General features: G+C 40.3%; 1 protein-coding gene across 2 annotated transcripts in view; it reads left to right on the top strand.

Annotated features, from left to right (window-relative positions):
* NAV3 (neuron navigator 3) overlaps nucleotides 1-21,333 on the top strand; it is a 284,264-nt gene that overhangs the window by 156,538 nt on the left and 106,393 nt on the right. For both annotated transcript variants that reach the window (XM_009284931.1, XM_009284930.2), the window contains exons 10-12: nucleotides 12,027-12,135; nucleotides 12,752-13,135; nucleotides 16,556-16,675. In XM_009284931.1, coding sequence (XP_009283206.1) covers nucleotides 12,027-12,135; nucleotides 12,752-13,135; nucleotides 16,556-16,675 — 613 coding nt within the window. The remainder of the gene's footprint in view (nucleotides 1-12,026; nucleotides 12,136-12,751; nucleotides 13,136-16,555; nucleotides 16,676-21,333) is intronic.

Raw genomic sequence — 21,333 nt, 5'->3', positions numbered from 1 at the left:
TACAGTGACAAATATTTGCAACTAAGGCTAACATGCTCAGGACTAAGATATCTTAGCCCATATCGTTGTATAAACTGTCTCTCTACTTTCATAATATTTACACACTTGTGTTTGTTGTTGTCTCTTGGTTGAAGTTTACTGCTCCCATAAGTAGCCGAGCAAATCATATCAGAGCTCCTAATCCACTTCAGGGCAAAATCAGCCAATCAATCTTAAGCTAATGCTGTAAGCATGGCTGGTTCAAGGCTTCTCCACGATATAAGCAAAACGTGGATGGGGAAAAAATAATTTTAAAAAGATTTAGTAGTGGTTGTTCAGGCACCATTCTCCCTGAGTGATTCAGGATACCAAAACCAGGCTAGTTTCCTTGCTCTAGTGGTGGACGGTCATGGCTCTGTTATCTGTGCCCAGCGAGGCAGTTCACATTCCTTCGCCACTGTCTGAAAACCAGTGATGGGGAAGCAGAGAGGGAAAGTGAGAAGCTGTAGGGGTAGTTTCCAGTTCTCCTCTGCTGTATCTTCCTCCCTGTTTCTGAGAGAGACAGTTACCTTTAAAACCTCTCCTGTCTTCCAGCTCAGAGCTGATGAAAGGATGGGGCAAAGTCAGAGCACAAGCTACTTGTTTCCTGCCCACTACTGGGCAAGTGATCGCTTGGTTTCACTTGCACAGCCATGAGAGGAGGATGGCGTTAGAAGGCAATGGAGATGGTGAGGCTGGTGTAGGCATGGTCCCGGAGGTGCTGCCCTGATAACCTGAACCACCTCTTTATTTATAGCTTGTCCCCATAAATCTGCTGCCCTAGGTAATTTCCCACATGGCTTATGCCTAAAGCCAGTTCTGCCTCTTGGTAGAGCTACTGTAAATCTGGGTTTCTTCGCTGTTCCTCCATCTCTGCTGGGAATTTGTTCCAGATGTGATCTGCAGTGCTTCAGACTTTTTTCCTACTTCTTGGGTTTTTTTTCTCTGAATATTCCACAGCTCAGCCAGAGCGGTCCCAGATGTTTCCACGGTGCACATGCACAGTAGGTGTAAGGCTTCCTGCACACCTTGGATCCCCTCTGCGTGCACGGTGCCAGTGATACCCGTACTCACGCTGAATGAGTCCCATTTGTAGGCACGGGTCACCAGTGCAGTAGTTTCAGTGCATTCTGCATACGGTAGACTCATTGCACATGTGGCACACAGATGTGTAGACTTCTGTCCAGGAAATCCCAGACAGAAATTTGGGAGTCCTAAATAAGGACCAGTTCTGCAGTCATGTATGAACACTCTTTCTTGCATGTACTTTATGTACCAGTTGCCTCAACAAGACTACTCAGTATCTATGTTTCTGCAAAACTGGAGTGTAACTTTATAGACAGGATTTTAAAATGAGAATGGAAAGAAAGGCTGATAAAGTAATTTGCTTTGGCGCTTGTTTTTCATGGTATGACTATGAACAAGTTGTTCAGACTTTCTTACCCCGTATTCCTACTTGTAGTAGCTGTGACATTTATCAGTCTCTGCTGCAAGTTTATTGGAGAAGGATGTCAGTAAGTTAATTATTTAATAATCTGTTGTAAACTGTACATGTCAGTAGCTACAAAGTATTATTTTATGAAATCAGTGATAGTGCTTGGCTTTAACAAGTGTTTACATGTTCAAAGAGGTTAATGCAAAGTGTTTGATTAAATAATTATTCATGAATTTACAAATATTGACTAATTGTAAAAAAATCTGAGGGATGAAGCAGAAACGAAAGAGTAACTTTAAGAGTTATAGGCCAATATCAATGGCAGGGTTAGCACAAAACCATTCAATTTTCAAGCTTTTATGTTTACTGTGCTTCTTTTTTGGTCTCTGAAAGAACTAGTTAATTAATAGGTGTGGAAATAGTTTACAATATTTTTTTTTCAAGTAAGCTTGGCTGAAGAGATTCATAATCTTATGCATTTGCAGATCTATTACATAATTCATTTGTAAGTCTCCAAACTATGCACTGAGACTTCAAAGAAAGTCTTATCTGACAGCAAAATTTGTCCCTAGATTATTAGTTCTTAAAATCATTTTTATAATTCCTTTTATTAAAGAGACAGTAAAAATAAGGTAATATGTTTACACTGACTGTGATGGGTTGGGGAAGTTCGCTGTGCTGTTCTTGATTTAAACGTATTCCTGCATGGTGGGTGGGGAATACACTGAATTGCAAGGTAGTTGGAGAATAATGCTCTGTCATGACATTTGCTTTCTTCTGGTCTCCTATACTGTCTGCTTAGTTTAGAAAGATGTATTTGCTTGTTAGTGTATTTCATACCCTTAAAATGGAGGGATGAGCTTTATAAAAGTATTTTTCAATAAATAAACCTGGGCATTTTGCACATTGTAATTTTATGTTTTGTCGAATGACACCCTGCAGAGGGGTGTGGTAAAGCAGAAGGATAAATTCAGCGTTCTTTGTGCTGAGCACTTGATCCGAGATGTACGTATGTGTCTGCTGTATCTGAGGATGATCGTGATGATCTGTCTACCAAGTGAGCCAGTGGGATTAATGGGAGAAAAGTTCATATAATCCTGTAATTAAGGGCAGTAGTATTGTGTTTATACACACGAAGGCTGAATGAAGGTTGTGCGATTAGCCCCAGTACCTCCATATCCCAGCATTCAGCATTTGACTTACTGTGTTTTTAATGTATGTAGAAAAGGAAATGAGACAGGTGGATGCTGGAGCTGCCAGCTACCCTCACGTGGCTCCCACACAGTTCAAGTGTCATTCCTGTAGCTGGACGATGGTCCGTGACCTGTGTCCTGCTGGAGCTGGGCTGCAGTGAATAGCTCAGGCGGGAGAAGAAACAGGTCAGCAGAGACACTGGGACCTACTGGGTTGCCCAGGACCCAGCTGTACCCCTGCCAGAGACCCTTCCAGCCTGGAGTGGTGTGGCACCTATTGCCAACACCGTACATTGAGGTTTGGCGTGGCTCATTGGGTGAAGACATTTCATCCCCTGCCATAAGTTTTTCTGCTCCCAGCTGGAAAGAGGACTAAGCATACCTGGCCAGTTCTGGCAGTCTTGTATCTGGTTTATTCATGATCAGAGCTGAGCGGCCGCACCGTGCATTGCTTCCCTAGCAGAGCAATGCTCAGCACGAGGGAGTACACCCTGTCCACAGGGCTTACTGAGGCCAGATACAGCACCGCAGGAATGACAGCTACATATGACCAGGCACGCATGCTATGAGCTCGGCGTGGAGGCAGAGCACGTCCATACCTGCCTACAGCTGACCATGGAGACAAGCCACTGACTGTAGCTGTTTGGGCATGAAAGGGTGGCTGAGGAAGTTACCATTCATTTATTTGGAGTATCAGGGAGAGATTCAGCCTTGCTGTTTATGGTAGGAAAGCATTCTGTTCCCTTGATCCCGCTGCACCGTAGTGCAGCGTGGGGCCAAATCATTGTCCTTCCTATTAATTTGGAACATAGCAACTGAGAATACTGTACCAATTTGAGTATAAGTCGAGGTTTTAAAACCATTGAGTGGGAAAAGAGTGAGATTGCCCTTCATTTTGCAAATTGCCTATTGTAAATACAGCCCTGTGAAGCCTTTCTAACAAACTCAACAGCTTCCTCAGCCGTGCTGAACAGGCTTTTACAGCCACACGGCGCCGGCAGCGCGTACCGGTGCGGGAGCATGCGGGCAGTGCTGGAGCTCTGCTTCCTCAGCCGGGGCCGCGTCAGCATCCACACCAGCGCACCGGGCTTTGCTGCAGGCAGGCACCAGCATGTTCATAAAAACCTTTCAAGGGGCCATATGCCACTGCAACTGGCAGGCCCTGGGAGTAAACACAGCAGTCTTACCTTTTGTTTCCATGCTGAAGCATTGGCAGGCATTTAATATTTGGGATGATTTTGTACTCAGGCTGACAGAGCATTCTCCTTGTCTCCTCTTATTTTGACTTTGTGCGCTAGGTGGGGAGGGGAGTGGTATGTCTTCTTGTTGTGGACCCTGTCTTTCTAGGAATGTGTCGGTGATTTAATATGGAAAACCAGTATTGCTTGAGACCACTGATTTTTTTTCTAGATTAGTACTGTGTTTATGAGGGCTACCTAGAAAAAAATGTACCCTTCCTTTAAAATTTCCAAGAAGTTTCTCCCATGTATTTTTTTTCCTTATATATCTTTAACAACTGTAAACTGAGCCAGCAAAAAGCAAGAAGTACACTGAGGCTTCTGTTAACACCCGTTTATTCATACAGGAAATCTGCAAACAGTCTGTAATTCTTAGGGTGGCATTTTTAAAGGTTACTTCCCTGTCAAGGTTTCTCAGGTAGGGATTTGAGACAAGCATGTTTTCACACTGACAAAAGCAGTATATTGTTATACAGCAATTTTCATATTTGTAGATTTCTACATAATGTTTTATGAAATTAATTGCCCCTAGATAAAAAGTTTGCACCTAAAAAATTAGAGTGAAATTCAGCTAGTTCTTTGTTCATCTATCTGTTATTTCTGGGACTAATATCTTTTTCTCTGTGAGAAAAGGTAAATATTTAAACATGTCTTCTTTCTCTCTTCATAATGTATTTAAAAACAACATTTAGAACTGGTGAACTTAGTCCAGACATGATACTGAGTTGCTTTATAAAAAATTACTATTCCATTAATAGGTTTTCTTCAGAAGATCGTGAAACAATGATTTTATTGTAGCTTTTTAATTCCATACTAGCCTCTGAATCTCACAGAGATGCAAACAAGTTGTATTTTAAGGAGAAAGAAATTAAATATTTCTTTTTATAAATCACCTTACTGGGTAGGTACTGTTGTCTTCCATTTTTAGCTTCTTTATGATCTTAATTTTTTTTTTTTTTTTTTTATTTAGAGCAGAAATTGCAAGACTGAAGGTCCATTTGCAAATCTGCTTTTAGCTTCCTGCACAGGGATTAGCAGTGATATGGAAGAAATAGTTTGTCATCCTTACCTTTTGAGGAGAAAAATAGGATTTGACTGTGAGCTAGGTCTGTTACTGTAGCATCCTATTCAGGTGAAGCTGTGTCTTGAAACCTGTGGCACTGTAAACTGGGCAGAGGCTTCTGTGTCTCGGGTTTAATTCACCAGGATGTTTGCTGCCATGGCAGCCAGCAGCATTCACTGCAGTAGCAGAGAAGAGTCATATATCTGGGAATGCAGGTTGAATACTAAAATGTAAGGAGGCTTGTGCAGAGCTTTGCTTCAGTGGTTAATTTTGGCTCTTTATTGAGCTCTGACGTGGAGGCTGTACTTGCAGTTCTGTGTCAGCCCATCTAAAGTGAAGAGCCGTGCACTGGGATCAGTCATGATCTGGTGAGAGGGGGGGGAAAAGCCCGAGACAGCACTTGTGCCTACTTTGGATTTCAGAAGGCGGCAGCAGCTGTAGACAGAGATGCAGGCCCACCGCTCCGATGAGACCGGTGATTGGATGGAGAGGGGAAAACACAGTTGGCTTTTGGGATTACTTCTGTGCTGGAGCAGAGTGTTTGATCAACTCTCTTCCGCTTGAGAGAAATCCAAGTGAAAATGACTGTAAGTACTGCAGATTAATGTGACGGGAGAGAAGTGGCTTAGCAGAGACAGCAGCATAATTTTAAAGAAAATGACTGTGCCTGTCTAGTCATTTACAGTACATACCCTGCATGTTTGAGCTGTGCTTTTCATTGCAAGTGCAAGTATGTGCTACCTGGGATATGCAGTGTGCGGTGCTGGAGGGATCACCTCCCAGACCTTTCCGAAGAATTGAACTGCTGTCCGTCTCAGAAATATGAAATCTAACTGAGGTGAAGCCCCAGCCGGAAAGATGCAGCGATCTGCTGAACTGTCAGTGTTTAAAGGCAAGGAGGTTAGAAGAGGGTGTGTTCGTCTTCAGAAGCAGAAGTCTCTAACCAATCTCACGCTCATCAGCGAAGGGGAGAAGAGGCGATACTCATACAGAGAGAACTGGTTTGGAAACGCCTCCAAGTCCAGCCAGAGTTACCATCAGCGGGAGGCAGAAGCTGGAGGCAGAGGCTCCCTTTCCAAGGCACTCTCACAGTCGGTGCACTCTCTCTGCCACCCCAGCCTCACCGCACCCCAAGTCTTTCAGGCGAAACCACCTGCTGGAAGCAGGGCGTCCAGGAGGTCGGGAGACCAGCGTACAGGTGAAGGCTTCAAGATTGACAATGAGGAGAAGGGAAAATCAGATGATGAAAATGCATCCTGCACGTCCCATTTCTCCAGCAGGAACTGGGCAGAGGAGGAGGAGGAAGGCTGCTTGCGTGAAGGGACTGCACATCTGGATGAAGATGTCATAATAACAATGCTGGGGGACCTAGAACAGGTCCTTTATACTGATATTTTAGGTAAGTTAACTTTGGCTTGACATCAGGAAGGGCAGGAGGAGACCCAAGTGTTAGCACATATCTGCATGGACCAGATTTTTGATCTTGACAGTGATTTCGCGAGACAGAACTGGGTTTATTTGCAATAGTATGCAAAAATAGGGTCTAGACATTTCTTCCTTGTTTGCTTACTCTTACCTCTAAAGACTCTATGAAATGAAGACAAATGTCTAAATCACTTTTGACGGGTGCATAAGCAGCAACAGCCTGTGAACAATTGAGCATAGTTTGCTTGGCAAAAATAAGGTGAAACATTTAAGTGCTATTAGTTTACTCATAAATAATTTAATTTTAGTGACATTTGTTCTCATGAATTTAAAATTGAAATCTTGAATCCAAGGTTTGGTTTAGATAGAAAATGTCTCGGCCCACCTACAAACTGTCCCTCCGGTATTGCTTCCCCCTTCGCCCCTGCTGATAATTTCATCCATATACATGGAATTGTGAGTGCCAGGGCTTCAGTTTAGTTTAAATAACCAGTTTAGTTATATCAGTGCATGCCAGTGAGCATTTGAAGCCCACAGCCATAGGTGCTTCAAAAGGCTTCTGTGTTGCTGGCTTTACTTTTCATCTCTCAGCCCTTTATAAGAGTGCTCAAAGTGTTCATTTCCAAAGCTTTGTTCTTCAGCCAGTCAAATGGTTGAAGTGGCTGCTTGCTTTTCCAAGGTCATGTAGCATGTGTCTAGCCTGCAGGTTCTTTGCTGGTGGATATGTTAGCCCTGATTGTGTTTAAACATTCAGGATAAATTGTTAGCTGTGTATGTAATGTAAAAAGCGATCATCTCAAAATAACAAAGAAACAAGTGTTCTCTTTTTATGCATACCTTTTTGTTGTTAGACAATACCAGTATGCACAAAGGGGCTTCTCCTACAGATTAGAGGCTTGTTAGCAAAGGAAGCTGAGCTCTCCACCTGCCCCTGCTCCTCTTCATCTGCGTGTCCCTGAGCAAATCCCTGTTCTCTTGTGAGCCTCAGTTTCCCTACCTGCAGAGTAATACTGGTACTTTACTTTGTGAATGGAGTTAATATCTAAGAGTGGACAGCTCTCTGGGGAGCTGCTTATTATTTGTAAATCCTTTTATGAAAATCAGACAATTAATGGAATTATTATTCTCTCATTTATCTGCTTTGGGCTGTAATGACATGTGCAGAAGTACTGAAATGATTATGAACAGTATTATTAAATGTGCAATTATGGGTGAGCTTCAGAAATGTGAATGTAAAAGTTTAACCTAGGTGGTTAGTGATTTCTGTAAAATGTTTATTTTGATGTCCTGTGTACATATCTCACACAATGGAAGAAATTAACCTGTAATGCTTCGCTGCTTATAAGTAAGAATTTGGGGACAATCTTTTGGGATATTTATGTTTAACATAAATAATGAAGCTACAAGTGATTTGAACAGATTATATTTCATGGGGTCAGTAAAATATTTACATCAGACTTTCTTGTAAGAGGACCAGAATTTTGACAGAAAGTTTCAGGGTACATCTTCCTTATCCCAGTCTCTCCACATATGAAATAGAATGGCTTTTCTTCAGCCTACAAACCAGAATCACTTGAGATAACAAGCCAGGGAGCATTTCTGATATGTTAGGTCATGCAAATATGGCTAGACTCTATGATGGCAGTGGGCCATAGTAATAAGCAACAAGGTGCCTGGGGGAGTCTGGGCTCCCTTTGAACCCATGCAGCGTGTCCCAGTCCTGCTGCCGTAAGCACCATAGCGTCTCTTCTAGAAGGCACGATGTAGCTGGCTTTCAGAAAAAAACATATTCACCATCCCTATGGTCCTCTGTACAGAAGGAGGCTTGATGTAGATGGGGAGCCACAGTGCTGTCCTGAAAATGTAGGTAATGTCAGATGCAAGTTAGGTCTGAGGATCTTGCACTCTCTCAAGCATCATGTTCAACTGTTTATACTTTCTGACTTGTTCATCCATGGTACAGCATGAGTCCGTTGATACGGCCTTAAGAGAAGGATGGAAAGAAAAAAGAAGAATTATTTTTAAAACACTTAATAGTTACAGTTATGAGGATTTTGTATGTAGTACTATGTAGTATTTTAAGATCATAAAACTCCAGTTGTACCTTTTTTAGAAAAAAACGGTGGAAGGGTTTTGAAATTACCCCTTGTGTCACTGAGAGATCAAAAGAGATTAGACCTCAAACTTTTCACCTTTCCAGGATAGAATAACACCGCTTTTTATGGTATAATTTGTCTGAAAGTAAAATATTCTTCTCTGTGAAAATATATTTTGGCAGTTTGCCATATATATATGTACCTTTTTTTTTGTATTGCAATTATACCTTAAGGCTTTGTTATGCTATTTACTGTATAATATATATTTAAAAAGACAGTTGCTCTCATTTTTACTGCAAGAATTTGCAGTGTTAACATACAGCAAAGGACAACTGACAAGGATAAACAAGGAAGGAAAGGGCAAAGTCACTGCAAATATGAATTATATTCAGTTCCTCAAATAAATATAAAGTATTGCTTTGCCTTTAATTCTGCCCACTTGCACCCTGCAATTTGTCTTTCTGTGTATAACAGAAAATTGTCTTATACCAACAAGCTACTGTTTCAGCCCTGGTTTGAGGCAGGGCAGGTAGCAGGTCCTGGGTCCCCCCCCATATAGGTATTGTGGCAGGAACAGAATGTGATCCTGGAAGTAAATCTGAGTGCATTTGGTGGAGGGGGAAAAGCAAAGGGCAGCGACAGTGAGGAACTGAGTGCACCGTAGGCAACTGCCTGGAGGCAGGCACAGACAGTCTGCCTGGGAACTGTCTGGGCTTCCAACAGCAGGTTCAATCTAACAGGACTTAATGGTCTCCAGCTTTGCCTTGGCTTGAGCCCTTTTGCTTCACGGGAATCTCCAGAATGGTGCAGAAAACTCTGCAAACAGTACATGGGATCCATGGGTATATTGATCAGCAAGGTGCTTGATTGAACACGTCTAGCTTGAAACACAGGAGTAGTTGTAGTAATTTCAATCTGAATGTGAACGTTTGCCTCCTGCAAGGTATGTTACATGTAAAAATGCCCACAGGTAGTTTATTTCATGGAGCAAAATTTTGTGAATGGACATGCCCTCGGGTTGTGGCTTGAGAAGATGGAGAGTTTGGCAGCAGTGCTGGACCTGTATCCCCACTTCTTGTCTCCACCCTGTCCGGGTGTTGACCCCACTGTCAGTTCCATGGTGCCAACCCAGAGGTTTATGGACTGTTGGATCATTAAACCACTGAAGAGTTTATTTGGAGCGAAAAAACAAACAAGCAAACAGCAGTTCCTGAAGGACTGTTTGGCTGCAGCAGAGGACAGAAGACATAGCTGGGGCTATGGGAAAACCTCAACCTGGCATTGCTGTCAAAGCTAGCTTGACATTGAGTCACAACTTCAGGGTACATTGGCTAGTATCATGCATCATTTGTCTATCAGGGAAGAAATAAAGGATATATGGAATGTATATGGAATAATTTATTTCCATTTAATGTCAGGAGTTGGGATTTTTCTTAACTGCCTGCAGAGTGTTTGGGCGATAGGACCTGGACTGCAGAAGAGGGTACAGTAGCAATTCAGTTTGTCCATGAGCTCAAAGGCTTCATCCTTTAGTCAAAACTCAAAATTAAGGAGCTTAAGTGAACCATTGTTCAAATATAGTTTGCTTCTGCGGATTCTCCCTTGTATTTGAAATAAATGTCACTGTATATTTTAATCCAATGCTTTTTGTAAACCAATGTTAAACCCATACTTGTAGTTCTGCTGCAAGTCAACCTTTTTCCCATGCCTTCAAACAGATGTTGTGTTGAGATCTTTTTACCTTACCAGAATTTTTTCCTGCAGGACTTTTTTTTTTTTGCTTTAGTTTTCCAGAATAATTTGTTAAATATAAAATGTTCATTGTTTCTGGCCCTATGTTGAGTATTTCCCAGTTCTCTGTCCCATGCAACTTTTCTTGCAAGCTCTACGTTAATATCTCCTCCTTCCTTTTTCCCATTTTATCTACTCTGCAAAGGATACAATTTTTTTTTTTCCCTTCCTTCCCAAACATCTCCTACCTGTTTTTTCACTTAGATGGCACACCATGCTTTTCCTCAGAGACATCACCATTGTTGAATTTGTATCTTGTATAAACTCACACACAAACCTGGGAGGAGGAAAGGTGGCAACAGAATGAGAAACACAGCAACTTGAAGATGTGTATCTGTGTGTGTATTTTACATTTTACAAATGTGAAATACCATAGTGCTATATGGTATTTTGCCTCTGCTTGCATTTCTGATTTTGATTTTTGTATGATGTTGAGTTTAAATTCACCAGACTATCTCCTGTTAGATGTATTCAAAGATCAAACAGTTTCTAGATGTCACGAGGATTCCAAAATTAGATTAAAAGCTTGTTCTGGATGAGGATGCTGAAATCTAGAGTTAAATATCAGTGATAATTTTAGTGGTTGCACAATATCATTCTTGATGATAACATTTCCAGAATGTGGAGTAAAATTGACTTAACAAGGTGAGGTATGACATGAAATTTATCATTGATAGAGTCAAAAAGAAATTATTTGCACTTCACATTCAGCATTGTCCACGTAACTATAATAATGATGCTTCTTGCCAACCTTCTTTCAAGCAACAGATACAGGACGCAGCCAGAAGCAGAACGCTAGCCTTGAACAAATCAGTGATTTTTGTCACACATTTTCTTTTGAAATTCTCTTAATCTGCAAAAGAAAAATGAACTAAAATTCCTTGATACATGAATATGCTAGAAAACATGCATTTTTGTTTCTTCATATATGACTTCTGGAGGTTTCTTTGAGGCTTATCATGTTTTCCTTTTGTAACACATAATATATTAACTTTGGTTTTCCTTCTGTTTTTTTTTTTTTTTATCGCGTGAAGTAAACATTATTCCAGGATGTTCCAGGTGAAGTTCTGCGGGTTTCACTATTCAAGTTACCAGACTAGCTTTTCACAATGGATCCCTGAAGGCAGTTAAAATCTGTAATTGTATAAATGACGCATGTGCTTAGAGTGTTCAGATTTTTATCCCAAGAAGAATATTTTTTTCATCCCATATGAAGAATAATCTCCCCCTTCAGGAAACCATTACAGTTCAGGAAAGATGCTTTATTAAGTGCCTGACTTAAAGAGTACTTTGAAATAGCCTGGATGTTAGGTGCATACTGAAGAGCTGTTGTAACAGTCATCCCAATTCTTTCCAAACACGGATTTACTGTGGCTTTATTTCCTACCAAGTAATGTAAAATGTCAAGGAGGAAAAAGGGGCTGTGTAACGTATCAAATGCTCTGGGGCTGCATCGTGCCTTGATTGCAGAGGATAAAAATCCCAACACTGTAAATCTGAGTTTCATTAATAGATTTGGGCCCTTTATACAGGGATACTTCACCAGGACTCTTTTCGGTGGGTTTTTCACATACCACATGTTATTTATAGGCGTATGTGTGTTTTATTACTGAAAGGATGAGGTTTTATTTTTTAAAAGATTAAAGGGACAGACCTATTTACAATCATATGTGTGTATTCTCAGCTGTGTATACTTGTGTGCCCTTTATTCAACCTTATACGCTCGTGTGCGCTTAAATTTATGCTGGTTTTGTTGTTTTCTTCCAGGGGAAGACCCTGAAACAAGAAGAATGAGAACTGTAAAGAATATAGCAGACCTGAGACAGAATTTGGAAGAAACTATGTCCAGCCTTAGAGGGACCCAAATAAGCCACAGGTATACTGGTTTTGTGTAGATTGCTAAAAATTTGGACCGTAGGAGGGTATTACTAGTTGCTGAATGAATTAGAGACTTGCAAGGGAAAATTAACTATGACACTAACCATACTGTTTGAGAACTGTAAAGAATATAGCAGACCTGAGACAGAATTTGGAAGAAACTATGTCCAGCCTTAGAGGGACCCAAATAAGCCACAGGTATACTGGTTTTGTGTAGATTGCTAAAAATTTGGACCGTAGGAGGGTATTACTAGTTGCTGAATGAATTAGAGACTTGCAAGGGAAAATTAACTATGACACTAACCATACTATTTGCTAGACTGCCTCAACAACTTAAATGTGACTTTAATATACTTACTGTCAAAGTGTCTTATACAATCATTCACAAAGATGGTTATTGTTTCATATACATCTACTTAGAATCCTATAAAAATTATTTTAGGTTATTTTATAAGTAGAGGTTATTGTTTAAACAAACATGTGTGCACATGGAGAAACAAACACACAGAGAGAACATTTTAAAAAAAAATATATATTCTTCCAGCCTTTGCTTTCCCTTGTTTCTCAGGAACAGAGAAAGCACAGTTCACTGACTTCTCCATTTTGTTTGGTAGCACACTGGAGACAACTTTTGACAGCACTGTGACAACTGAGGTGAATGGAAGAAGCATACCAAGCTTGACAAGCCGGTCCACCCCAGTGACTTGGAGGCTAGGGCAGGCCAGTCCTCGGCTGCAGGCAGGAGATGCCCCGTCCTTGGGCGCCGGTTATCCTCGCAGCGGCACGAGTCGCTTCATACACACAGACCCTTCTCGATTCATGTACACCACCCCGCTTCGTCGAGCAGCTGTTTCTCGCCTTGGAAATATCTCACAGATTGACATGACTGAGAAAGGAAGTGGTGATTTGGACATGTCCTCTGAAGTTGACGTTGGTGGCTACATGAGCGATGGGGACATTCTTGGGAAAAGCCTCAGAACTGATGACATCAATAGTGGGTAAGTAGCACTTTTTCCCCGTTTGAGCTAATGCATGATTGGCAGGTTTAATAGGATTTTTCTAACAAATTCTGGCACACAAGTGGAAGTGGCGTTATGGTTGCTACATAAAAATATACATATAAAAAAAACCCCAAAACCACAAAAAAACCCTAAGCTGCCCGTGATGTTCTCACCTGCCTTCAAATTCATTTCTTCTCCTTTAACATCAACATGACTTTGCTATGAACTTTGATAAGAGCACAGGTACTTCTTATTACTTACGGGAATTTCTTAGTTATCTGGTAAACCATCATTTTGCACTGCTTGCTCTGGGATGGCTCTTCTTTTGGTTTTTTTATGTTTTATTTGAGATGGTAGATATGGTATTGGATGCAGCTGATGAAAGGCAGTTGCTGACAGCACTGACTTTCTCTGTTTCCACCTCAGATATTGTCTAGTATAGTCTGTGTGATAGGCCTTTATTGCAATTTTTCAACTGTGCATATCACCTGAGCTGTAGGAATACCTTTTCATAAAAGAATAGATCAGTCACTCTCCTAGCATACCCAAGAAGAAAAATGACAATTATTTTAATTTTGTTTGCTTAATCAATTGATTGACTTTGGGGTACTGCACTCTCTGTGTTTCAAATTACTATTTAGCAATTCTTATATCAATCTTGGAACATAAGTCACTTCACTCCTATGTATGTTAGAATTCCTAAAGCATCATTTAAAAAAAAAAAGCCATGTTACTGTTTTACTCATACTTAAATTACTGTTCAGTGCTGTCGTTGGCATCTCAAGGCTGCTTGGTGGCTGAGGTAACATTGATTTGAACGGAAGTTCCACAGAGTACATGGCCGTGTCACACTACACTACTTTGCTCTGTATAAATTTAGGACTCTCGCTGTCAATCTAATCTTTTAGTTTGAAGTATAGCTATGAGTAGAGAATGGTGGCCAATGACATTGGGTATGAAACGTTCCTAAGGGCAAATGTAAGTCTGTGATCAAAGCTCTCTCTAGAGTAGTGTCTCACCTCAAGCACCATCCAAAGATAGATCTCTAGAAAAAGCATAACTATAAAAGAAGCATATTCCTGTATCTCCCTGGCGCACTGTCTCAGTGATCTGTGAATGGAGTACTGCTGGCAAGGTTGTCCACAGCAGAGCATTAGTGGCTGTCAAGTAGGATGTGTGCTAGAACAGAGAAAAGACATGTGGAAAATGTAATACTTTACTGTCTGAAGACCTTTTATCATAAAGGAAATATAAATGCTGCCTTTGATGGATGAATGAGTTTATTTTAAAAAAAAAAGATAGGGGAATGCTTTGCAGTGCCTGATGGGTTGTATTAATTAGCTTATCACATTAGAGAATTAATATAGTCATCTTGTGTGACTTTTCTTTGCATCTGTAATAAGGATGACTCAATAGACAGTAAGTTGCAATATGCTCAGTTAACATTTTTAGGTGTGGTAAATGTTAAAAACAAGTTAATAAGCTCTGAAATTTCAGGATTCACTGAGGCATGTAAAGTCTTATCTCCTTTATGCCTCTTCCATTTTCAGTTTAATTACTTTAAACACTTGGGGACAGGAATGCAGCAGTAATTAGAAATTAGTGCAAGGAAGACCTGTTGCACTTGTTAAGTCTCTCCATTCGGGCCTTACTTACACAGGAAAGAATCCATGTAGACTGGATTGCATTCAAACCACAGCTAAATTTAATATGCGATTCCAGAGCCTTGGAACCTACTGCATAATTCACCCGTAGCTAAATAATCTGTCAAAAAGTCTAAATTTTGTCTTTAATAAAAGGATAAATCTAGTGTGTAAGTGTGACTGTTGATTTACCTTTGAAAACAAATGTGAAGTTACCTTCTGCAGACTCCAGATACCAGGGTTTCAGAAATCCCTTGCTGAACTGCAGGCCAAATCTTACCAGCGCGTAAAATGCCTCAGAGTTTAGTTAAAAATAAGCCCACCAACCCTTTGTGTTTTAATGCACTTGAGGTTGCCCTCATCCAGATTGCCATCCAGGACACGATGCCATCTCAAACTGTAGCTGTCTCACAGGGCTACCCTACCGCAGCTTTGCTCTCAAAATCTGCACCAGCTCACGCACCCCGAACCATGTGGGTGGAGGCTGGTGCTCCCGGGCTGCTGTATTAGCTCCACAGTCTCTGGGACAGTTGATTTCAATTAAATCAGCTCCCAGAAGGAACTGCAGGGAGAGGGCCAACAGAACATCTGGAGCACTGGTGGTGTGTGTGTGCCTTGGCTTGTGCCTGGGAATCTGTGCAGAGTTATTAAATGTTTGTGTACTTGGACACATGCTTCGACTGAAAGATGGATTTGAGTGGCACCACTTCATGGCTCAAGGAGAACGTGTGTTAAAGATTATTTGAATTGGGCGTGAACTCCAGTAGATCATTTTAGCCACCATCCTAGCATTGGGACTACGCTTATTTCAGTAAGCCTGTAAATTTACTTTGAGCAGGTTCACTGAGGTATACCAAATTTTTTTTCTGTGTATGTATACTTCTATGTTAAGTGCCATACATGTGCATGGTCCTTCACAAATAAATTTGTGCAAACTCTGTACTAGGTTGCTACACTAAAGTTACCAAAAACTACAAGAGGGAAATGTAAAAAACAAGAGCATAAGAGGGAAGACAGTTTAATGAAAGGTCCTTTGAGAAAATGATGGACAGGCCTTGAGAGTAGGACAGGCTTGTGATACTGCTCAGTTATAAGCACCAAGACCTCTCGTAGAGATATTAAACTGTAGGTAGGCATTCCAGAAATTATTGCTGCTGCTTGAAATTCAAAAACTTTTAATGGTTCTCCAGTGAGTAAGCAGCACTATACTCACTGTTTGATTCATTAGTCATTCATTATAATGTGAAGTGGTAGGAATCAAGCTAAAGGAACACAGATAGAAACAGATTCTTAAATGTCAGTGTAAGGGCTTCAGTGGATATCTCATGTCTGAACGATTGCATCTCAGCAGGGACTATGGGTTTGGGTTCTCAATTTCTGTTCCCATTTAGATGAATGCTACTGATTTTTTTTCCTTTTTTTTTCAACTGGAGTTATGCTCCTTGCATCTTGTGCTATTATTTGACAAAACCGCAATACTTAAAATGTACTTAAAATTTTTGATGATACTTGAGGGTTTCAATCTAAATATATTTTAATAAAACAGGTTGGCCTGTAAGCCATCACAGAAAAAGACAAATGATCCTAGGAAATAGGCATATATCTGATCTCCCTACACTGGGCACATAAAGTGAGAATATTTAGTGTAAGTCTACCATCTAATAGGACAGCTCGTACCTTAAACATTTGAATTCCACAGTCCATTAACTTTAGAGTGAAACATCATTGCCAGATGGCTGCATTTTGCACTGATTGACCACACATTTATTTTCAGGTACATGACAGATGGAGGACTCAACCTATATACAAGAAGTCTGAACCGAATACCAGACCTAGCTGCCTCTCGAGACGTCATTCAAAGAGGGGTTCATGACGTGACTGTGGATGCAGACAGGTAACAGTGCTTTGCTAAGTAAAAAGCTATCTGAGCTTTACAGATATTTTTCATCCTTCGTACCTGCTAATATATCACCATTTTGTTCACAAGGAATAGCAAGAGAAAGCAAGCTTCTGAGACTGCTAGGTTTCTGAGCACACAATACGCCAAATACCACGAGTGGGGAAAAAGCAAATTTCTCACATTTCTGAGCACACAATACGCCAAATACCACAACGAGTGGGGAAAAAGCAAATTTCTCACGTGGGAAGGGGACTTAGGAGGAATTTATTGTTGAAGATGTAAGAGAAAATGTTAAGAAGCCCAGACTTTACTTGCAGTCTTGAATCTCTGAAATGGGACATGATTTTTACAGGTTGCCTTGTCAATTGATGGGCATAGGGAGAATACATACAGTCTCTAGGCAGCAGAGAGCTTGCGTGTGCCTGATGATGTGGGTCAGAACATGCATTTGGAGTTGGCTGGAACCAGAACCCTGGTCTCCTCCACCCATTTTGCCCTCTGCAGGTGTCAGAAGAAGGCAGTACCCGTGAGCAGTGGGAAGCGAGAAGTGGGGTTATATCCCATTGTCTATGCAGCGTGAAAAAAGAAACAACACTATCCTGCCCTTATGCGTGTATGTATGTGTGTGAGCATAAAAACATGCTCCCACTAGTACTTCTGCAGATTAGGCAAGTGCTTTCTGTTTCTTTTCCTTGAGCTTAAAGTAGATTCATATTGGTGGCTTGTATCCATGTCTGAGAAATAAAAATTCATAACCCAACTTTTGCAGAACTTTGAGCTGTCAGCTCTGAGGTTTTGGTCAGACCATCATAGAGATAAGGAGCAGCTGTGAAATTTGGCAGTCTTCAGTTTTAGGGGGTTGATTTCAGTCCCATCTTTTTAAAATCAAGTTTCCTTTAAGGAAAAAATGTATTTAATCAGGAATGGAGAAAAGGTTCACGAAGTGGCTCTGGTTTTACAAACACAGCAAATTAGTTGAAGAAGTTCTAGGATATTAACCTAGGTATGATATAGTTTTTACTTTTCACAGTTTTCTGGTGAAAATATGCCTGTGACACAAGTCAGGGATAGTCTGCATTAGTCAAACAGTGCATGCAATGCATCAGGATAAAGAAGGTAATTTTCATCTAGAGAACCAGTTACTTAAAAAAGAAGGTCGCTTTAGCTGACATATTAGCATTTGTTGACCTTGCAGAAAAAGTCTATTTTAGATAACACTTCAAATGAACATGGCTCGGCTCTTTGGAACGCAAGTATTGATGTGATGCAAAGACCAGAGAAAGTGTACAGTAGGCGTTCAAGAAAATAATTTGGGTAGAACTCAGGCAGTAACAGAAGGAGAAAATGAGAAATGAGATGTGGGCAGGAGGGACTTTTGTGGAGCTCTGTATGTGAGAACAAGAACCTTAAGCTCAAAGTGGGAGAGAGGGTGGAAAATTTAGAGGCTGGGAGTCATGTAATTGAAGACAGAGAATGTCGCTAGCGCCCACGTTTTTGTATGTCTCTACATCTTTTTTTCACCTGGGCGTGAAGTTATTAGAGCTCTTCCCACCATGCAATATTCACACCCAGGTTTCCAACCACGCACATTTTCCCTGAAAAAAAGAGGTCTAAATTAAGGGATTTTTAAATTTTTCTTAGTATTCCTCAAACTCTAGATGCCACTCAAACACTTTGTGTTTGTTTTGCTTTGAAGTGTTATTCAGTAATGTATGTGTTAATTTGTTCTATATAGTGTGCAGGTACATACATGTTTTGCATGGGAAACCACAGGCAGGCTATCATCAGTTCTCAATTAATGAGATTGTCCAGCATTTCCCAGTACGTAAATCTGTTTTGGTTTGTTTATACAGCTTTGTCAGAATGGCTAAAAATGTTGTGCTAAAAACTACTCTGCTGTTTCTGAGTCTTTCATCTCCGAGTCTATCGCTTGCCAGGTTGTGGAGCAGGGACTTCCAATTTGTCAGGAGATTATTTTGGGTCTTGAGTGAAAAGTTGACCAATTTTATGCAAGATACAAGGCTTTTTAAAAAAATGAAAGTCATGTGTATTCAGGAAAGATTTATTTGATCTCAACAACTAAAATCTCAATATATTCCATCTTCACTGTGCATTTGCAAACTGCTCTTGACATTAGCAAACTGCATGAGCAATCCCCAAAGTCATTTTTGAGCTTAAAGCCTACAGATGTGAAGTAGGATTTATCCTGTAATGACTGCTTTTCCTTACACAAAGAATAAAACCTGGACTCCCGTGCTCTTCTGGACCCTCTAAACGGGGTGTCATGGAACAGACTATATGCTATCATGTAATTAAAAAGTTTTTCATAGTGCACAGGCATGAGGGATTTAAATTACGGATGTTCAGACAATTCTGGCATTTTCTGACCTTTCAATGCTTGATTTTTACAACCTTAATCATGCTTTATTGATATGGATTTTTTTTGTGTGTAAATGTATGCTATTCCTTGAAGTAGCAAAAAGGTGTACAGGAAGTAGAAAAAATTAAATATTTTTGTGAGTTCTGATGATAACAAAACACATGCTTGCCAAAATGGGTCACAAAAAAACTGTATTAGGTCAAACACAAACACACAAAATTGTTTATGCTGATCTTCAACAATGTGTGTCACATTTATGGTATGAAATCAGATGGAAAAAGCAATACAGAGATTGCTGAGACTCTCGCTTTGTTTGGCAGGATAGCTTTTGGTCCTTCACAACAGCGTGGGTACCTGAGATTTCATCTTATCTCACGTAGTGTTTTAGATCTTATTTTTTCTACTCTGAACAAAAAATAATAGGGTTTGTGTCAAGGCTTCAAGGTATGCCTTGCCACTGGTATGATGAACTTCCATGAAAGAGGATTATTCGCCTCTCTATCATCCCTGTAGATATGTGAAGGACATATGCATTTTCTCTATGGTATCATTAGTATAAGCCTTTTTCATAATTGACGTGATTTGCCCTGGCCTTTCTGTTGTAAAGGACTCTGCTGCATCTCTGTGCAGGCAGAAAATAAATGATATGCTGCAAATATCTGATTTACATTAGCAGCCAGGAAAGAAGTTTCAGTATTCTGTCCATCACTAAAGCCAGCAACTTTTGCTGACAGCAACCCCATGTTCTTCATGAAAACTGAACTTGGGTTTTCTCTGACAACCTAAATTACAGCTTCTGCTTGTATTTTAAAACTTTTTCGTTTTGTCAGCTGGCAGTACATTATTTTTCAGATAGGTGGGCTGATGATATCTCTAAGGGTAATGCCATTTCTGGGAAATGTATACTTTCAGACTGATTCTCATTTCATGGATAAATCAGGAATAATTAATTGAAATTAAGAGCATGGAACTGGTGTAAAAAGACGATCAGGTCCCCAGTTTGATTCCACTCTAAATTGGTTTCAGATAGCACCTGCATCTCCACTTCTTGCCAAAAAGCAAAGGGTTGAAGGATCTCCATGTGGAAACCTAGCCTGAGAGGGCTCATCCAAATAATAATATTAAATTGCTCTTTGAACAACTTCATAAAAAGTTAAATTCATGAATGCAACATAAGCCAAGGCTGAAGTGTTGATTGCATACTGCTCTGGAAAGCACATTGGTGTAGCAAGGAACACAGCATATTTGCTTGTTCTAGGGAAAGAATTGTAATGGTTCAATGAAAGGCTGAAGGGACACTGGCAGCATCAGATGTCAACAGTTGTATCATTCTTCTTTTGATTTTTTTTCTAATTTGGATTCTTTTTTGGTCTATAAATGCCTATTCCTTGCAATTTACCTTGCTTCAGATACCATAAGAAATTAATTAGAGAGGAAGATGGATTCTCTGCAGCGGGTGTAACTTGGGATGTGGCTGGGAGAGTTCTCAGTTGTATGATATTACTTTTCATTTATTGTTCTGTCTTCCTCCTCTACACTCTAGCATTTGCCTTCTGGGACTCTTAGAGGGAGTATTTGAGGAACATTCTTGGAGTTCAAAACCCTTTTCAAAGTAAGATGAGCCAAAAGAGATTAGACGTAAGCACATAAAATGAATTATGTTCTTGGGAAGAATAAGGTTTATGGAAAAGTAAGTTGCAATGTTTCCAAACCACCCTGATAAAAACTGTTAGGAAAGTTTAAACAAGCCCTTTTAGAAGGGAATGTAGCTCCACTGAGTTCAACCATTGTCCTTCCACCCCCTATACCTGCTGAATTCAGTGCACTGTGTCAAAAGCCAGAGTTTCCTTCACTTTCATCAGCCAAGAGTCAACGTAAGTTGTGCAACCACTTTCCCCTCACATCCCTTGAATGCACTATTCTTTTTTTTTTCACCTTTTCTTTAGATGAAACCTAAAGCTTTAAAGGTAGCTTATGCTGCTTAGTGTGCTTTTATCATGACCCGCTTCAGCTACTTTGCTGTTGCATTGAATCTGAGCCCCCGTTACACAGAGTTCTTGTGCACAGGGAGTCTTTAAAATGCTTCCACCATCTGTCACATGTGTAGAAGATTTGGCAGTTATCTCAGACTAGCTCAGGCTGGCCTGTTTGTTCTCAGCCAAACCATAATCACCATAATACATTATTAATTATAATTATAATAAAATAATTCCAGATTTTGCCTGTAGTTTATTAACTAACTTCCTGCATGAATGACTATAAATCTTCTTCT

This window comes from Aptenodytes forsteri, unplaced genomic scaffold (assembly GCF_000699145.1).
Source record: "Aptenodytes forsteri isolate BGI_AS27 unplaced genomic scaffold, ASM69914v1 Scaffold71, whole genome shotgun sequence".
NCBI classification, from domain to species: domain Eukaryota; kingdom Metazoa; phylum Chordata; class Aves; order Sphenisciformes; family Spheniscidae; genus Aptenodytes; species Aptenodytes forsteri.
Note: the sequence above shows the minus strand (reverse complement) of the source record. Positions and strands in the feature narration are given on the sequence as shown.